Raw genomic sequence first — 23656 nt, 5'->3', positions numbered from 1 at the left:
AAATATGACTCCGTTGCTTTTCAAATATATTTCAATTCATGATCAATTCAGATTGATCATTATTTGAACAAATAATAAGGTAAAAAATGCAATTTTGTGTAATCAGATATATATTATTACATTATGTAGTATTTTAAAAATACAAATTACTTTTTTTTAATAAAAAAAATAAACAATGTCATTTTAAACTTAAATGTATAAAATTAACATTTAAAGAATTGGTTATTGAATCAGTAGATAGTTAATCTCAAGGTGTGGGGCTCTTGCCTCCAGGCTGTGGACCTCCAGCCGGCCTCCATGTTCCTGAGTGGAATATCCCGGCGTGACACGGATTAGCTGACCGGCCGGCCCGAAGCTGACCGCAACGTGGGGGGTGGGGAACTTGAGGGGGGCAGCGGTGCAGTGGACCGTGGGTTCTGTGGGCACAGGAAGTAAGTCATGGTGTGTGTGTGTATCTGTGTGTGTGTGTGTGTGTGCTGTGGGAGAGAGGGTTCACCTGGCAGTGGGTGGCCTTGCTCAGTGCCATTCATGTACTGACTCAGCTCGTAGCTGCTGGACGACAAACCGGAGGCCTTGGAGTGATTCCACGCTCCGAGGGTGTAGGAGGACACCTCCTCGTTCTCAGCGGAGGGGTTGTCTTCTTCCTCCTCTTCCTCCCGCTGACGCCGACGCTCCTGCTGATGCTGCTGATGCTGCTGATGCTGCTGATGCTGCTGATGCTGCTGATACTGCTGCTCCACCTGCTGCTCCGCTTGCAAGGGGCCTCCCCTCTGCAGGTCCCTCCTGACAACAACAGGGAGACTGGGGGTGAGGGCCGAGCTAGTGGCTCCCTCGCTTCATTCACCCATCCATTCATGTGTCCAGCCATCCATAACTATATTTGTTATGGATCAGTCTTTCATATCATTCTATCATTTCACCAAACCATTGTTCCATCCATCCATCCATTCATCTTTCCGACAGTATGTCCATCCGTCCATCCAGGTAGAGTCTCCTCCTCCATAGCGGGGGTCCTCACACCTTTCACATGCATGCGTGCGATCAAACACACACACGCACTCAAATGCACACCTCGCAAAACACATGCAACACCTACGCATGTAAACAACCCCCCGTATATTTAAACATGCATAACATGCAAAAAGGTTGATATACACACACACATGCACACATGCTAATGCATACACGCATGTGCTCACACATATAAGCAAACAGAAATGAGCACGCGCACATGCATAAAAAAACCTGCACACACACAGGTGGAACAACACATGCGCGTGTAAACACACACACCAACACAGACGTGCAAACAAACACATGCACGTGCATGCCCACCATATAGGTGCACCTGCGCACGCACATGCAAACAAGTGCGCACACACACACACACACACACACACACACACACACACACACACACACCACCCTTCCAACTCATACATATGCACATAAATTCACAAGCACATGCCCACACAAACACGTGTGTGCCCACACATAGAGGCATATTAACCACACGTGCACATGCATGTGCACATCCCCACGGGCATTTTTGATCAATTTTCCTGAACACCATTTCTAAAATGGGAGTCCTTTGATTCCACTCAGAAGCCCCAAATAACCCAATAAGAAATAACCCAAATAATGGAATTCACCCACAGAGCAAGCAAGGGGAGAAGATGCAGAACTTCAGGAACATCTAGAACATTTTCATTTACTAGTTTTAAATCTTTTCTCCTCAATTTTAGAAAAATGTTTTGATTTTTTTTCGTGCACATTTTTGAGACTAATCTGGGTTTTCCAAGAATTGACTTGAACCTCTTCAGTTTTACCTGTGCTCCTCGGTGTTGAAGCTCCTTGGATGTTCCTGCTCCGATGATCTGTTGTGGCGGCGCTCTGCCTGCCACGCGTCTTGAGGCCAGCGGCCGGAGTCTGGGGCTTCCGAAGAGGAGAGGACCTTCGTGACTGTTGGTTCGGAATCCCTGCTTTCATTGTGGATAGACATCGGTGTCTGCCCGAATGCATCAGGTCAGATATTTACGATTAACGTGCAACTGAGAGACACTAGGGTGAAGGGGCAGGGCTTAACCTGGACGCATCAGCTGTCAATCATATAGAGAAATCGAATCATTCACTCTCTCATCCACACCTATGGGCGATTTGAGTCTTCAATGAACCTACTGACTGTTTTTGGGCTCTAGGAGAAAGACGAAGAACCAAGAGAGAAAATGGGGACACCAGAGTAAACCAGATAAGTCACTAGTAATTTCTACCCACTTTTCCTGCTTTGTCATTTTCCACATTTCAATTTTCTCCTACCACGGCTCCTTTAATTTCTCCAAATCACTTTTCATGGCGATCAAATAAGAAAATAACTATAAATGTATTCACAGGTCAAAGAAGGAGAGGGGGAAGGTGTGTTTGGAAGCAGAGAGAGAAGAGGAAACTGAGGACTGAGAGTAGGGAATCTTAATATTGGGACTATGACAGGAAAAGATACCAAGTTGGTCGGCATGATGTAGAGAAGGAAGGTGGATATACTGTGTTTCAAGGAGACCAGGTGGAAAGGCAGTAAAGCTAGAAGCTTAGGAGCAGGCTTTAAGTTGTACTATCATGGTACTGACAAGACGAGAAATGAAGTAGGAGTTATCTTGAAGGAGGAGTTTGTTAGGAATGTTCTGGAGGTGAAAGCAATGTCAGATAGACTTATGAGTCTGAAACTGGAAACTGAAGGTGTGATGCTCAATGTTGTTAGTGGCTATGCTCCGCAGGTGGGATGTAAGTTTGAGGACAAGGGGAAGTTCTGGAATGAGCTAGATGAAGTGATGCAGAATATCCCCAGTGATGAGAGAGTGGTAATTGGTAAAGACTTGAATGGGCATGTTGGTGAAGACACTAGAGGGGATGAAAAAGTGACACGATAGGAACACAAGGGGACAAATGGTTGTAGATTTTGCAAAAAGGATGGAAATGGCTGTAGTGAACCCTTTTTCCCAGAAAAGACAGGAAAATTGGGTAACTTATAAGAGCAGAGGTAGGAGCACATGGGGACACTACATCTTCTATAGACGAGGTAACCTGAAAGAGGTCAGTGACTGCAAAGTAGCTGTAGTTGAGCGTGTAGCCAGACAGCATAGGATGGTGGTTTGTAGGATGGCTCTGGTGACAAGGAAGAGGACAAAGGGTGAGCAGAGGACAAAGTGGTGGGGATACAACGTAAGGTAAAGGGAGAGGTAGCAAAGGCAAAACAAAGGGCTGTTTTGATGACTTGTATGCTCGGTTGGACAGTAAGGAGGGAGAGAACGATCTATACAGGTTGGCGAAACAGAGAGATAAAGATGGAAAGGATGTACAAAAGATCCAGGTGATTAAGGATAGAGAGGGATATGTATTGACAGATGCTAGATGGGAAAATAAAAGAGTACTTTGAAGAGCTGATGAATGTGAAAGAGAGGCAACAGCAGTATGGCCTCATGCCTAGAAGAGTGCTACAGATGCAGTATTTGCTTTGAGAATGCTAATAGAGAAGTACAGTAAAGGCCAGAGGGAGCTGTATTTTTGTAGACCTAGAAAAGCATATGACAGGGTGTCAAGAGAGGAGCCCTGGTATTGTATGAGGAAGTCTGGAGTGGCAGAGAAGTATGTTAAACTGGTGCAGGACATGTATGCTAGCTGTGAGACAGGGGTGCGGTGTGCTGTAGGGGTAACAGAGAAGTTCAATGTGGAGGTGGGACTCCATCAGGGATCAGCTCTGAGCCCCTTCTTGTTTTCAGTGGTGATGGACAGGCTGGCAGATGAGGTTAGACAAGAATCACCATGGACCATGATGGTATGAGAGAGGAGGATACAAAGAATAGGGTTAGATGAAGAAGGCTGATTCGCTGTGGCGACACCTGAAGGGAAAAGCCGAAAGGAGAAGAGGATCTATTTACAAGTGGCACGGCAAGAAGGTCCCTGGTTCAATTCCAATGGGTGGGGGTTCCTCTCACAGTCCAAAAACATGTAGTAATTGACTGGTTCGAGCCCCCATGCAGTTTTATGAACGAATGAATGAGCGGCTAAACAAATGAATGATTATCAGCATTCCAATCAGCTCTGTCTGGATTTTAACAGCATTTTCATGTTATGCTAAAGGTTGCGATGCTAACAATATCACCAGTACCCCATACTAATATAATATACTGCTTGGCAGTACTGCGTCTCCAAGCGTTGCATACCATGGTGCACCGGCTGTCCTCTGTAGTAATCCCAGTCGTAGTAGTTGTAGTTTTGCCTGCAGTCCCACTGGCCGAGAGCTCCGTAGTCGTAGCCATGCCTGAAACACAGGGTGTATAGTTCGCTTGATTCCGTCCCGTCTCCACGGTGACCCAGAACTATAAACACAGTACAATCCCGCTGGTCCCGTTAAAATTTGTTTCCCATAGACATTTAGCAGCTGAAGACAAAAACAAATATTAAATGTAGCAACCAGCCATGTATCATAAAGTACTCAGCGGTACTTGCATTAGATCAGCAGTCCAAAACCTTTTTTGTACCAGAGACCAGTTTTATGCTTAAAAATGTTTCCACAGACCAGTTAGAGGCACAGGGGTTCAAATAATAAAAACAATTCACACTATTTAATCTGAAAATTTACACTTTATAATAGGCAATTACAATATTAAGTGCGGCAGTAAGGCCAAAGCGGAAACAGTAGTTTTTCAAAATAAGATCCCGAAGCTCTACTGAAGAAAATATAATTTGTACCAGGAAAGAGTTTCTTTGCGGAACGGGACCAAATGATCCGGGGACAAAAAAAATAATCATCTACCTCCAAACTGATATGATGTCAATGTTGACTTTGGTCCTCACAACCAAACACTAACGTCGAAACAGCTCTGGCGTTCGTACAATAAACCTCTCAGGTACTTCTACAGATAATGTAGCACCCGTACAGTAGAGTATGCAGTATTTTACATATATCTGTCAAATCAGGATGATCAGCAGATCGAGTTCTAGCTGACCATCACTCACCTGGACGGGGGTCTCTGGAGGTCTGCAGGTCCGTAGCAGTAAGGGTACTCCTGGGAGGAGACCTGGTACCGAGCACTGCGATACTGGGCCCAGTACTGGGCATCGGCTTGGGCCCCGAGCCAGTCCCTGAGCCGGGGGTCCGGGGGCGGGTAGCCCCTCTCGCGGTACCGGAGCTCCCCCTGTTCTTTGGACTTGCGTCCAGATCCGGACCTGGAACCACCCGGGCGATCCATGACAAGGTCCTCACAGGAAACACGCCCTTCTCAGCATCCGACCCGGGAAAAAAAAAAAAACAAAAAGGAAAAATATCCAGAAACAACTGGAAAAAAAAAAAAAAAAAATCCTCAGAGGACATTCACGGGCAGAGGTGTTTCCCTGTTATTATCAGGAGAGGGGGCAAAGGTCACGGAAGGGTGCCGCCCACTTCCACCCGCGGGAAAATAAAAACAAGAAAAAAAAATCACAACAAAAATGTAGATGTATGGAGGCGCACGCGCGCGGTGGTTCCGGTTCCGGTTCCGGTTCGGCTAGCAAGTTTGTGAGCCGGTTTAGTCGCGCGCGGGGGGGAAGGGGGGGGGGTGGGGGGCACGCACAGCCCCGCAAAACCGTGCGTGTCCACGGCGCCGCGCGTCACTCCCGAATGGAAGTGTGGGGGGAACTGGAGTAAACTTTTCTGCCACGTTGCCGTCGAGGAGGCTCCGCGCCGGGCGGGCTGCCGGCGGGGAGGAGGCGGGGAGGAGGAGGCTGGTCCCCGGTCAGCACCGGAGGCGTCCCCGCCGCCCCACGGAGGACCGAGCGCTGACTCCAGGTCAGCCCGAGCGCCGAGGACGGGCGATAAACTGGTGGCCGCAAGGGGGCGCTGTGGTGGAGCCTCTCCACCGAGAACCGGGACCCGGTACTCGGAACCGGACCGGGAGGACGCGAGTATGACGCCATTACCGTCATCGTCGTTGGTTTTAACTCTCGTTTTCTATGAGAGATCTGACATTCTAATCCTTTTTCCTCCATTTTACAACCTTAAAAGTGGAATTAATCTGTAATTGATGGTTTGAATCGATTGCAATGTGTTGGCATTGGGGATCCGTTTGTATAACAAGTCTGATATTAAAGTAAATAATCATGTCGAAATCTTCTTGTCATGGAAACTGGACTTGACTTTAGAAGCTGTTGTAAGACTCTCTGCCCCTGCGCCTTGTCCCTTAACAGAGGCCAGTAGACTTTGGTTGTTTGGGGTGATCTTCTGAAGTGCACGTGGTTCCTATCGCCTGCTTCTATTGTCTTCTAAAGTAAATATTCTTATTATTACCTGCAAGAACCAGTGTTTAGATCATGTGTCAAACTTGACACAACTGGCCCGCGAGAACATCTTAAAAGGTCTTATTGTCTAAAGATAAATAAGTCAAACTCGTACATAGATCATAAACTACATGTCCCGCAATTCATGCCGATCATTTAAACCGCAAAGTGCAGCATCCCGCCATTAAATCGCAGTTCAACAAGTGGAATTGAGAAATATTGATGATCCTCAAATGTCTAGGAAGAGGAAAGTTGATGCAGATAGAAGGCTGTTTTAAGAAAGATGGGAATGCATATGTAACAGTTTGGATATGAATGAGTAATACATTCAGAGTTATTCAACATTAAGGAGTATCTACATTTATTTGACATTATATTTAGTTACATTTATACTGTAACCATTACATGAGGCCATTTGAGGGTAACCATGATGTTGATGTGGCCCGTGGTGAAAATGAGTTCGACACCTCTGGTCTAGATGGAATTGCCCCGCTGCAGTGTCCTTTCAACAGATTCCTTTTAATGTGATCATTTCATTAATTTACTCTTTTTTTATTTTAGCATCATCCCAGAATATAAGACTGCTCCTTACACGCTGCACGAAGGCTCTGACTGACTTTCACTGAATTTGTTTTACCTGAGAAAATGACACCATACTGAGGTCCTGCAAAATACATATGTATTATTTATTTATTCATTTAACTTGAAAATATTATTATCAGTGTTATTATTTTTCCTTTAATTAAAAATAATTTTATTTGAATTTGATTTGTTTGTCCTTGATATCTGAACATCTAAAACAATAAAGTGATCTTTAGTATTTAGTATATATTTCAGTCACTTTATTTCTTTAATTCTACTTTGCACCGGTCCACTGGCGCCCCCTAGTGGCGAGAAGACAAACTGCACCCACTCGGACATGAAAACTGGTTCATTATATCAACGCAGTAGGAATACTTCAACATTCATATTTACATTTTCTTGTATCAAAATAGAAACAGTTGCACACGACAAAAAAGTGTGAATGTGAATGTTTTCAAGAGGAGTATTTAAGTACAATTCAACAAGTAATTTTCTCAAGTGCAGTATTTCCCAACATGCCCTCCAGTCCTGTTTACACCACAGCTTTTATAGCCCAGTAGAAATGAAAATAAAATACCATAAATACCAACTCCATCTGAGACGATGAACTTGTCACGTTAATCTAGGGTTAATCAGGATTATGATAGATAATCCCGGGTTCAAGAGCACGCATGAGACTTTAGGAAAAAAAAGTTGACAAAAAGGTCTCAAGGTGCAGGACGAAGAGGTTGGGTCAAGCTACAGTTTCAGATGTAAACAACAACACGTATACTTTTCCTGCACCTAATAAGGAAGTAGATCAAAAAATTAAGCTAGAGGAAGTGTTTGTCCTCTAGTGCATGCACGTCACGTGCATTTCCAGCACAACACATGCAAGTGTTTCAGCTCCATAGCCGGTTTGTCTTTCATGTTGCAGGTCAATTAAAGAGTAAAAAGGTTGGATGACTGACAGTTGAATGATCCAGGCCATGATTGTCTCCTCCCAGCTACTCTGTGAGCAGGACAAGCAACCTAGATAACCTATTCATATAAATAAGATGCATAGCACCACCTGGTGGTGGTGGAGATGGGGGGGGGGGGGGGGGGCTTCTGGAGTACTGAAGCCCAGCACTTGCACTTGCACGACCCTCTTCAAGCGGGGCCTGACCAAGAGCCACATAGGAAGTGGCGAGGGCGAGTGACGAGTCAATTTCAGGATTGACAGGAATCCAACCCTGCAAGAATCCAAATTACCATCAATTTTAGGCATCAGTGAGGGAGGGACAGTTAACGTGCATGTGCATTGGGGCGGGTACACGATGCAGCTCACCATTGTAAATAAGTATCTTGCAGGATCTCCTCCACACACGGGACTTTTAATCCATCAATCAATTTTTGGGGAAAAAAAAAGATTTACAAAACCGGTAATCTAAGAGATTTGTCAGGATTTTACTTCATTTTTCTTATGGTGACATAAATAACATGCATTTCTAAATCCTGAATTTATGTCAGACCTGAACCTGTTTTTATCCTGTTGCACCTGTTTTTTTCATTTTGTTTTTCATCCATCAGTGCAAGCTAATTACTTTTAGTAATGACAGATAAGGGTGTAGCAACTATTTCTCAAATAAAAATAAGTGAATGATTCCTGAAATTACTGCAACAGTGTGTTTGGTGCAACAGTATGTTCACTATTTATTGATTTCTATCTTTCTGGCTTCACTGTGGATGGGATGATAAAAATTTCATAGTAAAGGAAAACAAATTTCCAGACTATGCAAATCTACATTTTCTCCTTCCTTGTATGAGAAAACAACGTCATGCAATCAGTTTATTTGAAAACCTTTCCAGACTGTGCATATAACAACAACATTTTGAATCTTAAACCAGTCTAGAAAATTGTCTGTGTTTTGCATCTATTGACTTTTTGCACTTTATTTTGCATATCCAGATGTTTTCCTTCCTTGTATGAGAAAACAATGTCAAGTGATGCGGTTTATTTGTAAAGTTTTCTAAATTGTGCATATAACAAACATTTTGAATCTTGAAATTAATCTAGACAATTATCTGTTTTGCATATATGGACTTTTCGCACTTTATTTTGCATATTCAGATGTTCTACTTCCTTGTACGAGAAAACGACATCAAGTGATTCGGTTTATTTGTAAAGTTTTCCAGATTGTGCTTATAACATATTTTGAATCTTGAAATTAATCTAGAAAATTATCTGTTTTTGGCATCTATGGACTTTTTGCACTTTATTTTGCATATTCAAATTTTCTCCTTCCTTGCACGAGAAAACAACATCAAGTGATGCGGTTTGGTTGAAAAGCTTTCCAGACTTTCTAGACTGTGCATATAACAACATTTTCAATCTGAAATGAGTTTAGAAAATGATCTATTTTGCATCTATGGATTATTTTGCACTTTATTTTGCATATCCAGATGTTCTCCTTCTTTGTACGAGATGCAGTTATTTTTTAATTCAAATTAATTTTTTTTCACATTTCAGGTTGTGATTCATTTCAAAATAAAAAACATAATATTTATTCGCTTGTTCCTAAATTTGACTAAACGTAAAATATGAATGGACCTCCAGAACATGCTTTTTTTTTTTAAAAAAAATCTGCAAGGGGAATATAACATGTATATAACTTGGTGGTTCACAAGGAATCTCAGACATCAAACTGTATATTTTTGGGGTTTTTGGATTTTTCCATAAATTTCAAGGATTTTTTTTTAAACAATTCAAAATTGTTTATAAAGAACACAAAATTGGGGGAACACTTTTGCATTTTGTTTTTGTGCATGAATAACTTGGCCAGGCCTAAAACAACATTGACACATAGTTCATCGCGATGTAGTTATTTTGAAAACTTTTTTCATTTTCGGGTCACGTGGTTGCAGTTCTCCATTTTTGCCCGCGTGTCGTCGCTGTCCCCACGCGGCCGGCGCATTCCCACGAGCGTGGACCACGTGACCGCCCAGACAGGTTTATGCAAATGAGCGCGCGGGACGACCTTACCCGGCGAGCTCACGCGCCCGGAGCGCCAGACGGAGTGAACCTCGACCGGCGGCGGAGCTCCGAATCCCACCTCTGGATTTTTCTAGACCCCCGAACGCCCGGATGTGCAACATGACTTTGGAGGAAGCCAGCAAGGAGAACTCTTCGGAAAGGTTCGGCACCCACCGTCGTGGATTTGTCTCGCGTGTTGGCATTTTTCGTGTGTGTGTGTGATATCGGTGAACTGTGTGCAACTTTAGCTTACGGCTAACGGCGTTGCACGGCGTGCATGCATGCATGCATACATGTATGTATGTATATATGTGTGTGTGTGTGTGTTTGTGACCCGTCCGGTGACAAGCGTGTCATTGTGTCCACGCAGGATGGAGTCGGTGGCCAAAGCGCTGGAAGAGGTGTTGCGCGCCGCGTTACCTCAGGGTTGCATCACCGTGGGAGTGTACGAGGCGGCCAAATCATTGAACGCGTGAGTTCCCGACACACACACACCCACGCACACATTCCCCACGCCGTCAGCTTACAAGAAAGGTGAATCACGCTTCCGCCACCCCCCCCCTCCTCCTCCTTTCCCGCAGAGACCCGGACAACGTGGCGCTGTGCCTCCTGGCCACGGACGAGGAGGAGGACGTGGCCCTGCAGATCCACTTCACGCTGATCCAGGCCTTCTGTTGCGAGAACGACATCAGCATCGTACGCGTGGGTAACATGCGGCGACTCGCCGAGATCGTCATGGGTGGCGTGGAACCCGGCGGCGAGCCCGCAGACCTGCACTGCGTCCTGGTCACGGTGAGTGGCGCTCACCTCCCTCCACATATGTGTGTGTGTGTGTTTTCACCGCTTTGCATTCACTCCCTCTCTGTCTCCTATTCCCACTCGTGCAGAATCCCCAGGCGTCCCCGTGGAAAGACCCTGCACTGAGCAAAGTGAGCCGATTCTGCAGAGACAGCCGCTGCGTGGACCAGTGGGTTCCCGTCATCAACCTGCCCGACCGATGAGAGCCCGCCGTGGGAGGGGGGCCAAATCATTGCAAATGTTCCGTGTGCATCCTGTGGGGGGGGGACGGGAAGGGGGACTCGAGTGGGAGGGGGGCGGGGAGGGACACGCAACGGCGCCGCGCCCCGCGTTCACGTCAGTGTGGTTGGACTTCGTTGGACGAAAAACCCCGCGGAGGAGGATGAGGAGGAAGTGGGCGGGGAACGAGAGAGTCGTTCCAACGGATAATACCGGGTCACGGTGCACCCGTCGGTCGTGGAAACCGTGACTCAGCGATCCACGTTCCAGGACGAGGGAGTGCAACTTCCCCCGTGGAGGAAGCTGCTGACGGGAAACTGAATCATGTGCGCTCCCTTGCGCAGGCGCAGAGAGAAGGAGACGCTTCCCCCCCCCTTCACAAACCGGAAGTTTCTATTGTATTTAATTTTTTTTTTTTTTGACCCAAAATAAGCGTATTTCTTTCCCTTCGGATTTAATTTAAGTTTATTTAAGACTCGTCTCTCTGCTGTTTTGAGAAAAGGGAATTTTTTCACACTTTAATTTTTAATATTAATATTGTTATTCTCCGGGCAGTGCAACTTGTTGACTTGTCCACTAACCGATAGCTCTTTTGATCATCGATCTAGTCAATGGTTATTTATTGCTTTGTTTATTTGAATAAATAAATGAAACAACACAAAGCTGCTGATCGTTGTGTTTATGATTTCCACGCTGGACGGGTTTCCCTCCCCCTTCCGGTCCCGCGGAGCGCGCGCTACTCGACGGGTGTATTTGAACCGTGCACTTCCGGTTTCTTCCCTCGAAAGTAAAAACCTAATAACCCTGTTTTTTTGCAAGGGGAATATTATATTTATTTAACTTGGTGGTTCCAAGGAATCCCAGAGATCAGACCGTATATTTTTTGGTTTTTTGATTTTTAATAACCCCGTAAAACAACTAAAAACTCCCTCGCATCTGAACCCGTGACCGGAAGTAGTAACTTGGCATCAGTTCGACTTTTCACACATTTTGGATGATCCGGTTTAGCCGGGGGCTAAATATAGAGACAGAGTTAAAAATGGAAAGCGGTGGGGGGGGAAAGGCGCCGGCGCATGTGTGGGAGGGGAAAAGCTCCCCCCACTTCCAGGGTCACACGTGGAGGATCTACGCGTGGATTCGTTGCAGGGTACTTCTAAAAATAGCCCGCGGCTGGAGTGACCCGCCAGTTTTTAACGGGAACCGGATATCCGGTGGTGGAAACCCTCGCCAAGGCAGTGTTTCCTTAGGATTCAGTAGGGTTTTTTGGGGGGAGCAAATTCCTTTCATCAGGCAACCCCCCCCCCCCACAACGGGAAAAATACTCAAATCTGGAAACATTAAGAACTAGTGCTACACCTGAAAAGCATATTATTGAGTTTTTTAAATCGAAGTGAAAAAATCTGTCATAGAAAATCTGTTTTTTTTGGAGGAGGGGGGGTTAAGTTATGTGACATTTTTTTCCCTCTGCTGCTGCCATGTCATGACACTCAACCCGTTTACTAACATCTGTGTGTGTGTGTGTGTAAGGGGGGGCAGACAGAATGCCCTGACCTGATTTATGGACGTAACGCCACACCTGCCAGGCGTGAAAGGGGACGCACTGAAACCCAGCCATTATTGCATAACAGACTGTTGCTCGGGGAGGGGGGGGCTTGACCTGGAAGTGAAATAAGAGCATAAACAAAACAAGTGACAATGGCTTGTTCCCGACGGCGCCTGATGATCAGCAACCAGCAGATCCAGGGAAGGATCTGTTGATCATCTGGGTCAGAGCTTTGACCCCATTCTCAGGTATGAGTACTGCACAAAAAAAAAAAAATAAACGTTGTGTAGAGATCTTCTGAAGGATGGCGGTTTTTCTCAGAACGCCCCACCCCCGGCCCTGCTCCCGGTGAAAGGCCCATCAGAGCTTGGAAGCTCGGGTTTTCCCACAGGAAAACTTGCAGGAAGTCACGACTCCCCGCTCCAGTCACCGCGACCGAGGGGAAAACAACTCCTCCCGGTGTTCTCTCGTACGCGTCACGGCTCTCCCACGAGAACCGTCTGAGCGTGGCGCCGGAGCAAAACCGCTCTGACTCGCGCACTCGCAGACACACCCAGGCTGTTCCCTCGCATCCAGCTGGCCCGGCAGAACCACTGAGTCAGGCCTCTTTCCAGATAGAAGACACAGATGAACATTCCGCTGTCTTGGTTCTTGGTCTCCACCGGGTTCTCTCGCCTTCGCAAGTGGGACGATTCACGTGCGCGGTGGATGTTTGCTTGTTCAAGTCTGCTGTCTATGACTTTTTTTTTTTTTTTTTTCATGGGTGCATCATTCAGCTTCACCCCCCGCCTGCGAGAACGTTCCATGTCCCATCCGTTTCCCCCCTGGGTGTGTTTTCTCCAGGTTCTCCGTCTTCCTCCTGCAGTAGAAGAACAGTAAGTTCATTGAGGACTCAATTTTAGGTGAGGATGAATGGGGTTGGATGTTTCTATATGATTGACAGCTGATTTGTTCGAGTTAAACCCTGCCCTTCGTTTCAATGTCAGCTGTGATCGGCTGCAGCAATGCTGGGACCCGGATAAGTGGTATGTGGTAGACAGTGAGTGAGTGGGGAAAAACCCACTATAGCGTTCACATCGGTAATTAGTACAGTTTTGGGTGGCGTCGTGGTCATGGGGGTGGGGTCGCCGTGGACTGTGCCAAACACAAATAAATATGCAATTGTTCTTCTTTCAGCTTTTCCCTTCAGGGGTCGCCACAGCGAATAAAAACTTTAAATATGTGGGAGCCCTCAAATTTCAATTGATTTTTGTCGCTGAGAAAAAAATCTGCACGTAACTCTTTGTGAGTCCTTATCGTCACAGTGATTTAAATATGGCAGTCATTGTAAGTTACCCTTTGGTAGTTCTCAGCTAAAAACAGGAAGTGATGTCATAGCTGTGATACTTAACTGTAAGGCAAAAATATGTTGCCGTTGTGACACCAAAAAAAAGCAGTTTGAAATAGAATGTATGGTATGCGAGACACCCCCAAAACGTACATATACACATGCAAATATATCAACACAAACACACACACACATGCGGATACACAGCTAATAAGCACACTCAGGTATGAAGACACTTGTGCACATACGCGAATATGCAAAACCATATACTGTACACACGAGTGCACAGACACACACACACACACACACACACACACACACACACACACAGAAATGCATGAAAACACATGTGCACAGCCACATTCACGCACAGATATGTAAACTCCACATACACACAAGCATATGCACAAACACATGCCATGAATTTTGGCACATGTGCAGAGATACTCTCACACACACACGCAAACACACACACAAGCGCGTGTGTGCACGCACATGCACATGTACATGCACAAGGGAGGCTAAAGGGTCACTTCCACAAGGATGAAAGGGTTTAACCACTCAGTGTTCCAAAAGCACCGACACAGCAGACGCCATGACAACGGAACAATGTTACAGAAGAACACCCCTCCATCCCAGAGCGGAGGTAAACAGAGTCACTAGAACCGGAGGATTGAGCGGTTAAGTCTAAGTCTGTGATGCAAAGTAGACCTGACAAGTAGCAAGCTCTCTTTGGCGAGAGGGCGAGGTTTAACCTGGACCAATTACCTGTCAATCATACAGAGATAATTTAGAGTTTTCAGTGAACCTACTGACTGTTTTTGAGCCGTGGGAGGAAGAAGAGCAGGAGAACATGGAGAGAACACGCACACGTACAGAACCCATGCACATTTTAGATTTCAAGAAATGCAAATGTAAAAAAGAAAAAATTCACATATTGAATATGATTCATGTTACAGAGGCCACATGATTGGAGGTTTGCTTCCTCAGTCCCGCCCCCCATATTTTACTTGCAAATCAATTTCAAAATACCCCCCCCAAAATATCTGATATGGTTACCTGTACTTCCTATGTAGCCGGGCGGGAGCCATGTGACTTCAAGCTGGTCTTCCAATCAACATCCGTCCTCTTGGTAGACGGACCCCCGCCGCCCCCCTCGACAGGAAATGGTTAATCTGCTCTGTGTGCTATCAGCGCCCGAGGGACAACCGCCTTCTGCGGTAGTGAAAGCAGGAAGAGAAAGCCCGGTGCAGGCCTGGGGCGACCTGCACCGAGAACGACATCACCCTGCCCCGGGTCAGGAGACCTGTCCGGATTGATCCTTCTTCCAGGATCTGGCAGGTCAGGTGGATCCGGGGGAGGTCGAGGGGGTCGGGTGGCTCTGCTGGATCGAGCACTTTCAAAAAAAATAAAAAATAAAATAAGAAACTTCCTGTGTTTTTCGGTCTGATCTAACACCTCAGAGGGAGGGGTTGTGAGGTTTCTGCAGACCCCTGACCCCCCCCCCCCCCGCAGTTCCAGGATCGGATCACCACCAGGTTTAGCAAAACTTAACTTTACTTGGTTAAAATGACACTGAATGCATCCAGGTTGTGAACCAACCCGTGTAAGTGTGTTTTTTACATGTTAAACACAACAGGTTGCTATTACAGTGTATTTACATCACTCTACAGCTTCCGCCAAGGGGGAACAGAAAAGGGGGTGAGATTGCGCAACTTTGGTCTCTCTACCTGCCAGGCCATTGTGACACGCAGCTCTCAAGGGGGAAGCGGTTTCTCTGTCATCATGATTTACAAGAAAAGCCGGCGGTTGTGATGTGAAAGAGGCAGAGAGCGCACGTGGTGCAACGGAGGAGGATTTCTCACACGACCATCCAACCATACACGCTTCTGGACACGACCTGACAATCACGTGTGTGTGTGTGTGTGTGTGTGTGTGTGTGGAAGGGGAAGTCTACTGGGGGGATGTTTGCTCAGTGCTTTGGTGCAGAATATTACGTGGGATGTGTAGGGAGTGAGATCGGGGGGGGGGGGGGGGGGGGGGAGGTCTGAAACGGAAGGGAGATGAAACATGGACAAGCACCCACTCCCTTCCCCTTCCTGTGGGGGAAGCGGAACAGCCAGCTGCCCTCGCTTGAGTCTAAATGATTCAATGTGGCTGCAGGATCTAAAAAGAGAAACAGCGCCGGAAATAAAACGCCTGATTTTCTCAAGAGAAAGAAAGTTCTTCTCTGTGACCACCAGGAGGCGCCGCTTTCTTTTACCCTGCCCCCCCCCATGGTAAAATCCGAACAAGGGTTTCATAACCCCAGGGTATCATGACTGCAGCCTGGAAGGGGAAGCAGCAGCATAACCCTCAAAAGGAAAAAAAAAAGGACACAGCCTGGAAGGGGGAGCATCACTGCGGCCCGAAAAGAGAATTGGTGATGTCGGTGCAAACTTCCAGCCTGGAAGGGGGAGCGACAGTCTTTAAGCTGGATCGTCACCGCGGCCAGGGAAGGTGGAGCGTCACTGTGGCATGGCGGGAAAAGCCGGGATGCAACCTGGAAAGACAGGATGAACGGTTGGACGTCCCTTTATGATTGAAAGGGGATGCAACATCGAATGACTATTTCCCCACAGCCTTCGTTTCATTAAAGTAAAACAAACTTGAGTGATTCCTGAGAGAGAAAAAAAAATAATCCGTCTGAAATAATTTTAGGTCGTGGGTTTTTATTTTGGAACAGGAAATGACCCATTGCACTTCAGGAAGTGAAACTACTATGGATTCTCATGCAGCAAGATGACAGAACCACATGGATCCAAGTGACACAGACACAGCTAGCTTAGCACACCTAGCCATAGCATAGCCGTTGCATTGACATGGCCACATCAAACTAGCGCCACTGACTCTAACCATCAATTAAACGAAGACCGCGTGGTTCCACTTCTGCAGAACCCCTTTGGATGTTGGAACATGCGCACGGCGACTGTGCTTTGCACGCCTAGTTAGCTCTTGTTCGGTGAAGGTAAACACGCTACCACACCGGAGAACCTGTCGTGTGCAGACACAGATCACACAATACTTCAATAACAGTACTGTGATTTTACATGTACTACAGTATTTTGATTATATATATATATATATATATACCGTGTATATATTACAGAAAAAGTTGGAGAATTAAAAAGTACTGTAATAGCATGCTTGTGCTGTTTTTTTTTCTTCAAGCTGAAATTAACACAACAAAAACATTTTCTTTCCTTGGCGGGGTAATATTTGATCAGCTCATGCAACCTTGCTCCAGGACAGACTGCGGCGGTGCAGCCGTCAGATGGTTGCCGTGGCGACTCCCACTCTTGTCCGGGACAGGGATACTTTTTGTTTTTACAAATGCTGCGCCCTCATCGGCGCTGCTCCCAGACAGGCTGATGCTATCAGGCGAGCAGGAAACACACACACACACACACGCACACAACGTGTGTGTTGTTACATTCCAATCTGTGCATCATCAATAAGCACTGTTTGATCGTGATTGATTGATTTCTCGAGGGCGGCGGTTGTCCAAAGCTAATGTGCGTGAAGACGCCTTGTGGAAAACGCTCCCATAGCATTTTGGCTCCGCAAACGAAAACATTAGGCTTCCAAGCACCTTAGTCACAGTCTGCAAGGCTCCGCCATGCCTCCCCTTTTCACACACAAATACATTGACGTGCATGCGCGCGCACACACACGAACTCTGCTCCGCATGCACACACACCTTCACTGACAGGTAGGTCAGCCATAAGACAGCAAATACATGGCCGAGTTTTTGTCGTCCTGCTTGTTTCCGTGCCTGGGGGCCCCCAGCTTCAGACAAAACAGGTTCCAGAGTGTATGTGTGTGTGTGTGTGGGTATGTGTCTATCTGGGTGCATCAATGCGTGTGTGTGTGTGTGCGTGCGGATACTTGCAGCAACTTCACAACAGAAAAAGCTCAAAGTTTCAACACAAGATTCCCAGAGAAATAAAGTCATCTGTGAACTTTCAGAGACGGCCTGCATTCTGGACGTCCACGTGGAAGTGTGTGTGCATGTGTGTGTTTGTGTTAGTGGGCGGGGGCTTCTTTTGAGTTTCCCACTGTCCGTTCCTGCACGTTAAGCCAACGTAGGACAGGTTGTGCAGGAACACGGAGCCCACCACATGTCTGGGGGTAAATCTGGACAGCCAGATGCGGCGCATATGAAAGTGGGCGGCGGATGTGATGACGGGCGGACGAGCAGCCACTCCGGTCATCGTACCAGATGTTGCACGGTAAAATCAATCGGCCGTAAAAGGACCCCCACCTGCAAGCACGGAGGATAGCTGACCACCAACCCCCGCCTGCAGGGGCATCCATTGTTTGCTTTACCGCGCACTCTATTTTGACACAACGCTTCATTGGCCTGTTTCTGTTGTTAATGCCGTCACACTGTTTTATGGCATCGAAAAGTAATTTCTCACTGAAACATCTGACGATCATATATTTCTGACGTCTGTGGTAATTTTTTTTCTTAATCAATTTAATTTGCTGTTTTTATTTACCCGACTCATAAAAAACAAATGACTGAGCGCCTATCGTTCCAGCGAGGTATTACAATGTGGACTGAGAGGTTTATGTCATATGAATCACCTTTAGAGCAACTTTAATTTGTTTGTTTTATTTTCATTATTAAAGTAGTAAGTCTTTTTTTGTTGATATCATGTTGATAGTAATTAATTGCACTACTTGTAAGTTGCTTTGGATAAAACCGTCTGCCAAAAGACTATAATGTAATGTGAAGGTTGATATATTTATACATATATTCAATTATATTTCTCTCAGCTAACAATATTTTTTCATCAATATTCATAGTAATTCTTACGCTGTAAAAAATAATTGTTAATATATATGGGCTGAATAATTATTATACTAATATTATTATATTATACTTTTTTTTTAAAATTTTTTATCTTTGCTGTTTTTCAGGATGTATTACTCGCAGGACAAATGGCGGCGCCGGGTCTGAAAAGCAGCTGCTTGACAGAAATGCAGAGTCAGACGGTGGGGATTCGGCGCGGCGGGGGGGTTTACTTCTGTTTTCCTGCGGGTTTTACTGCCCTCACTTGAAGTATAAGTCCGCTTTCATGGCACACAAACCCCGCCAGACTTGAAACCGTCTGAACTCCAGGGGCGGTTGGGTGCAGTACTCATGCACAACTGAGTGGAACAGCTAATGAACCCTTTGGTTAAGCCTGTCTGCCCACCCCCCCAACACACACACATACACACACACACGACTGCACGTTACACAAGCCGTCACGATGCCTGTGTTGGCCTTATCTCCCGGCACACAGCCGCCAAACACACAACAGAGACCTACAAAGAGGTGGGTGGTGCAGGGGGGGGGGGGGTCTTCCTCCTCCTCTTCTTCTTTTGGTGTCAGGAGTTAAACAGTCGCGGATTAATCTTCTGTTTTAACCCCGCCAGCGGAGGCTGGGCCGGTCTATTTCCTGCCTGGATGAAAGCTTTTCATTCCGCTGATGTTGCTGCACAAAAAGCAACGCTTTGTAACACCCCCCCCCCCCCTTCACACACACACACACACGACCTCGGTCACGGGAGGAGAAAAAAAAAGTTGCACGAAGCATTGAATTTGTTGGAAACTCCCCCGAGGAAGGGGGATGAAGAGAGAGAGAGAGGGAGTGAGGGAAAAAAACAAAAAAAAAAAAAAAGAGCAGCAGCCTACTCTCGCGCTTCCTGGAGCCCGGGGGCCGCCCCAGTTCTGCCCAGGTCTCCCAGACAACTGGGCTTTGTCTAGACAGGAACCGCCGTTCCACTCAGCTGACAGGAATCCGGGGGAACCCGCAGACCCACGTTCTCACAGCGGCTCCTCGGCCTCTCACGCGGCAGCGGCGGCGGCCCCCGGTTCTCGGTGTCACGGGAAAAAAGAAAAACAAACTAACCTAAACCCTGCACTTTCTCCAAGGCCGAATCGCGACCATAATAACGGTGCCAGAGCTCCGGATCTACTTTCTGCTCACAATTCTGACGTGTGGGAATGCGGAATTCCATGCGTTTCTGCAGGAGCGGCTGCTGCAAAACCGGCTTGCGTGTGAGCGGCGGCGGCGGCGGCGCCCTCCTGGCAAAAAAAACGTCAGCTCTGGAGGCCGCGGCCAAGTCTCTACGAAGGTCACCTCACCTTTGACCCCCTCCCGCACACACACATGCGTCACTGCATCACAATTACCAGCAATACACATATTTACAGTTTGTTTACATCTCTGCAGGGTGGCCATGTTTGATTCACGTGACGTCTATTGAAAGGTTTTATGGACGTTTTTTTTGTCCACTGAAGTATTTTCCACGCACACTTCAACTCTTGGAATTTTGATGACGCTGTGATTGACCAAGCAGCCCTTGAATGCATCGGCGTCCACAAAAAAAAAAAAAAAAAAAGGGGGGGGGGCGAGGGGGGGAGTTCAGCAGCCCGACGGGAGAGAAAACAAAAACACGCCGCTGGTGTTTTTGTTTCGGTGAAAGAGGCTGATCTAATCAGTGGGGAGGGAAAGGTGGCGGGAGGTGATAGGGAGGCTTCCTCAACGCCGCCACCTGAAGGCTTATCACGATCAACAAAACTCTTGGCGGGGAGGGGGGGGCCGGCTTGAAGAGAAAACACAACCTTCTGACCTCGGAGCCAAAAGAGGCTCCCCCTTTCTTCTTCTTTCCTGCGAGTTTTTGAGCTCCCATGGGCTGAGCAACCATTAAGGGGGGTGCGAGTGCCGGACGCCGTGCCCATGTAGGGACGAGCGGCGTCCTGATAGATTAGAAATGCGCCCTTTGGCCCAGCTCGTCACTGGTGGGACAGCGAAGAGGAAACGGGTATCATTAACCGAGACAAGAATCCAAATCATCTGACTCTCCCTGCTCTGCGCGGGAAAGGTGGTGGGGTTTACTGGCACGAGAACGTATGGCAGCAAATGTTTGACATTTACAGGTTGCTTGCGACAAGGCGTGCGGCGACGGGTACCACGCAACACGGAGGTCCTCGGGGTTCGTGACAGAACTGGTTTCGTCGAGAAGCCAAGCTAAGCAGTGGCAAAGAGCCAATGCTGAAATTAGCTAGGTTTGCCAACAGGGTTGAACAGAAAGTAAAATGACAAATAAGATGCAAACAGTGAGGTGCAGTCAGGGGAGGCAGGAGAGGCCGTGCCTCACTTGCCAATCTTGGAAAGAAAACAATTAAATAGTTATAGTTATCAGTGATTTGCACTATAAAGGTATTTTCTTTCAACTTCACCGGTTTTAGATTGATTTTTATTCAAAATCACTGGATTTTAACATTTGCTGTTCAAATACTAAGAAGAGATGTGCGGTGAGGCCGCCGACTGTTGAGCCTCAGTGATGGCTGACTGCGTGTATGCTCGGAGCATACGTACTAAGAACGTATTGCTTTCTATTAAAATGCTTCAACACTTTGGCTATATGAACTACATTTCCAGTGAAAAGTTTTTTTTAGCAAAAACTGTATGTGTGTAACTAGTTTCTTGTGCTGAGCGATCATAAAGCAGCTGCGCTGAGCTACCAATTGAGGCACGTAGCCCTCCTGCCTCACGGTAGGTGGCACTCGTGATTTTTCAAGCGACTCCTTGGCTTTTGCGGCAAATAAGCTCCTCTGCAAGGTTTATATGTTTGTAAATCTGATTGTGATGAAGTCGGTGCCTCACCAGCCATGAACCTCACCCAAGTCATTGGATGCAAATGTGGGGAAAAAAAAAGTTCCTTGTCCAACCAATCAAAGGTTGGCCTGCGGGTTGCAAACAGGAAATCAAAAGTTGTGACGTCGTGTAACGTTCTGCCTTGAAGCGGTGAAAACAGAAAGGCAGGAACTGTCACATGATGTTTTACCTTTAATTGTTATCATCAGTGTCTCTTTGCTATTTCAGATCAGGAGAACTGGAATTAGCTTAGCATTTTGATGCTCTCAAATGTATTACGCAGATTATTTTACCGCATAAAACTATCAACGTCCCAAGGCACTTTAGCAGCATTGCAAAACCTGCGTTCTGCAGTGTTTAATGTTAAATGGATACAAAATGAGAAGATTGTAATTTTAAACATAAACAGTGACGTTAATTTGATCAATTCATCTGCCTTATAATCATGCTGCATTCTGGGAAGGTGGTCATGTGACTTCTCAGCACGTCAGCTGTTGAGTTTTGGACCCCCCCCAGTGCCGTGCATGCTAACTGGGCTGGGGTTAGGGTTAGGGCGCCTCCTGCTGGGCGATACGCACGAGCCACCTGGTGCGGTGAGTTCAAGTGATGACTTTGCCTTTTTTTTTTTCTTTTTTTTTTTTTTTTTACTCGCAGCATTAAAACACCGCATTCATTGAAAGCATCGGGCAGGACCTCACGGGGAAAGTATGTGAGGGCCGGTGGCAGTGGTTTGTTTTCAGAGCAGTGTAACTCCAATGGAACGCGGCTGCAGCGCTGCCGCCCCATCCCCCCCCCACCCCCCACCCCCCTTCGGCCCTGATGAACATCAGTCAAAAGGCGCACTTTCACAGCGGCTGCAGAAAGCCCGGGCTGCACGCCTTCCACTCGAAGCAATTAAATGCAACTTATTTCTGGACTGGAAAAATATTTCCCCGCCGCTTACTGGTGAAGGGAAATGCTGGGGGAGAGGGGGGCGGTGTGACAGGAAGGGCAGAAAAGAATGCCAGGCATGTAAGCAGTGGCTGGAGAGTGTGTGTGTGTGAGTGCTGATTCTGGGCAGGGTGACAACCTAACGGCTGCTCGTCTCCACAGCGCCGGCCTCCTGTGTTTGTTGACCTGAGGGCTGACATTCCCAGGAAGGCCCCCACCGCAGGGATCGCGACGGGTGGAACGTTGGTCTACGGGGACACGTGGCGTCTCAGGGAGGTCCCCTCCCACCCCCATTTGAAGCAAGGAGTCTGTTTTCGCATGAGCCGAGTGTAGAAGAACTAGAACCGCTCCCTCGCTTTTAGCATGAGCCGCTAGCAAGTGGCATCAACCGTTTGTTTCAGTAGCATGCTAATGGACTAGTATTGTCATTTAGGCAAGACACAGTTGGGTTTCCATCTCTCTCTCTCCCACAGTCCAAAAACAGTGGTTTTCAGTGAATGATTGGATGTCAGGTTGATTGACAGCTGATCAGCCCACGTTGAAACCCGCCTCTTACCCCAGGGATCGGTGTGATTGGCCCCGATGCCCATAACACTTTGAGCGAGGATGTTGGAAGGATAATACCCGAACAATACTTCATCACGTTCATTACTTTCAGTATGAATACTTTAAGTAGTTGCTGAGTACTTGCAGGTAAATGAGACCAAGCCAGTTGGGACAATTTTTTTGGGACCATCAGATGACAACGGCGTCTTTCTGGGACTCACTTGGTTGATGAAGACTCTAATTGACAACATAAAACAGTGCGTGAGCCAAAACTGGGTAGTGCCTGGTTCTACCAGTTTGCAGAATCTGCATCACGTGATCGATCGGCCTCATCGAGAGGCTTACTCTCCTCCAGGTGACTGATTGTCCTACTTTCGTCTGTATCATCGAGTCAGTCGTCTGCAAACAGTTGCCACAGTGACAAAAAAGCGTTTTTTTCTGGGGGATGGGTATGGGGGTCCCATCTGCAGCCCCCTAACTGTAAGTCTTAATCTTATTAGCATAACGGCTAATGCCACCCAGCATAGTCCGATTTAATTTGCCTGTTTTCTTTTCCAAAGTGTACAAGCTGAACATAAACACGGTGCCATTCTGAGGTCTGAGATGCACCACCGCCCCCTGGTGGACTGTCCAGACACCCCTCTGAGGCACCTATTGCTGCAACTAATAAAAGTTTGCAATCTCATAAACAGTATCGTTTATCAGCTTGTGCATTT

At 46.8% G+C, this 23656-nt stretch overlaps 2 protein-coding genes and 2 long non-coding RNA genes across 4 annotated transcripts; 2 read left to right on the top strand and 2 right to left on the bottom strand.

The window, feature by feature from the left end:
- Positions 1 to 621: 621 nt before the first annotated feature.
- On the bottom strand, positions 622 to 5472 carry LOC147237203 (uncharacterized). The gene is made up of 5 exons (XM_086166358.1): positions 5011 to 5472; positions 4215 to 4312; positions 1830 to 1935; positions 697 to 783; positions 622 to 649 (listed from the first exon to the last, which is right to left on the bottom strand). Exons 1-5 carry the CDS (start codon positions 5241 to 5243, stop codon positions 622 to 624), a joined length of 552 nt encoding a protein of 183 aa, XP_086022484.1. The 5' UTR covers positions 5244 to 5472.
- Positions 5473 to 5798: 326 nt separating this feature from the next.
- LOC147237202 (uncharacterized) lies at positions 5799 to 6917 on the top strand. The gene is made up of 3 exons (XR_015106017.1): positions 5799 to 5818; positions 6217 to 6296; positions 6868 to 6917. It is a non-coding gene; the product is annotated as an uncharacterized LOC147237202 (long non-coding RNA).
- A 2986-nt stretch (positions 6918 to 9903) lies between these two features.
- gadd45ab (growth arrest and DNA-damage-inducible, alpha, b) lies at positions 9904 to 11562 on the top strand. Its single transcript, XM_086145350.1, has 4 exons — positions 9904 to 10044; positions 10254 to 10355; positions 10465 to 10675; positions 10771 to 11562. The coding sequence occupies exons 1-4, from the start codon at positions 9995 to 9997 to the stop codon at positions 10882 to 10884; spliced, it is 477 nt and encodes a 158-aa protein (XP_086001476.1). The 5' UTR covers positions 9904 to 9994; the 3' UTR covers positions 10885 to 11562.
- Positions 10894 to 15817, bottom strand: LOC147237200 (uncharacterized). Its single transcript, XR_015106041.1, has 2 exons — positions 14830 to 15817; positions 10894 to 13302 (listed from the first exon to the last, which is right to left on the bottom strand). It is a non-coding gene; the product is annotated as an uncharacterized LOC147237200 (long non-coding RNA).
- Between the last annotated feature and the right edge of the window lie 7839 nt (positions 15818 to 23656).

This window comes from Fistularia commersonii, chromosome 1 (genome assembly GCF_037954325.1).
Source record: "Fistularia commersonii isolate RoL2024-O1a breed Wild chromosome 1, RoL_Fcom_v1.0, whole genome shotgun sequence".
NCBI classification, from domain to species: Eukaryota; Metazoa; Chordata; class Actinopteri; order Syngnathiformes; family Fistulariidae; genus Fistularia; species Fistularia commersonii.
Note: the sequence above shows the minus strand (reverse complement) of the source record. Positions and strands in the feature narration are given on the sequence as shown.

Coding starts and splice junctions, on each gene's coding strand:
- LOC147237203 (XM_086166358.1), bottom strand. CDS start 5,243: ATGGATCGCCCGGGTGGTTCCAGGTCCGGATCTGGACGCAAGTCCAAA. Junction 4,313..5,010: donor CTCCAGAGACCCCCGTCCAG/GTGAGTGATGGT, acceptor CCTGTGTTTCAG/GCATGGCTACGACTACGGAG. Junction 1,936..4,214: donor AGGACAGCCGGTGCACCATG/GTATGCAACGCT, acceptor CCTCTTCGGAAG/CCCCAGACTCCGGCCGCTGG.
- gadd45ab (XM_086145350.1), top strand. CDS start 9,995: ATGTGCAACATGACTTTGGAGGAAGCCAGCAAGGAGAACTCTTCGGAA. Junction 10,356..10,464: donor GCGGCCAAATCATTGAACGC/GTGAGTTCCCGA, acceptor CCTTTCCCGCAG/AGACCCGGACAACGTGGCGC. Junction 10,676..10,770: donor TGCACTGCGTCCTGGTCACG/GTGAGTGGCGCT, acceptor CCACTCGTGCAG/AATCCCCAGGCGTCCCCGTG.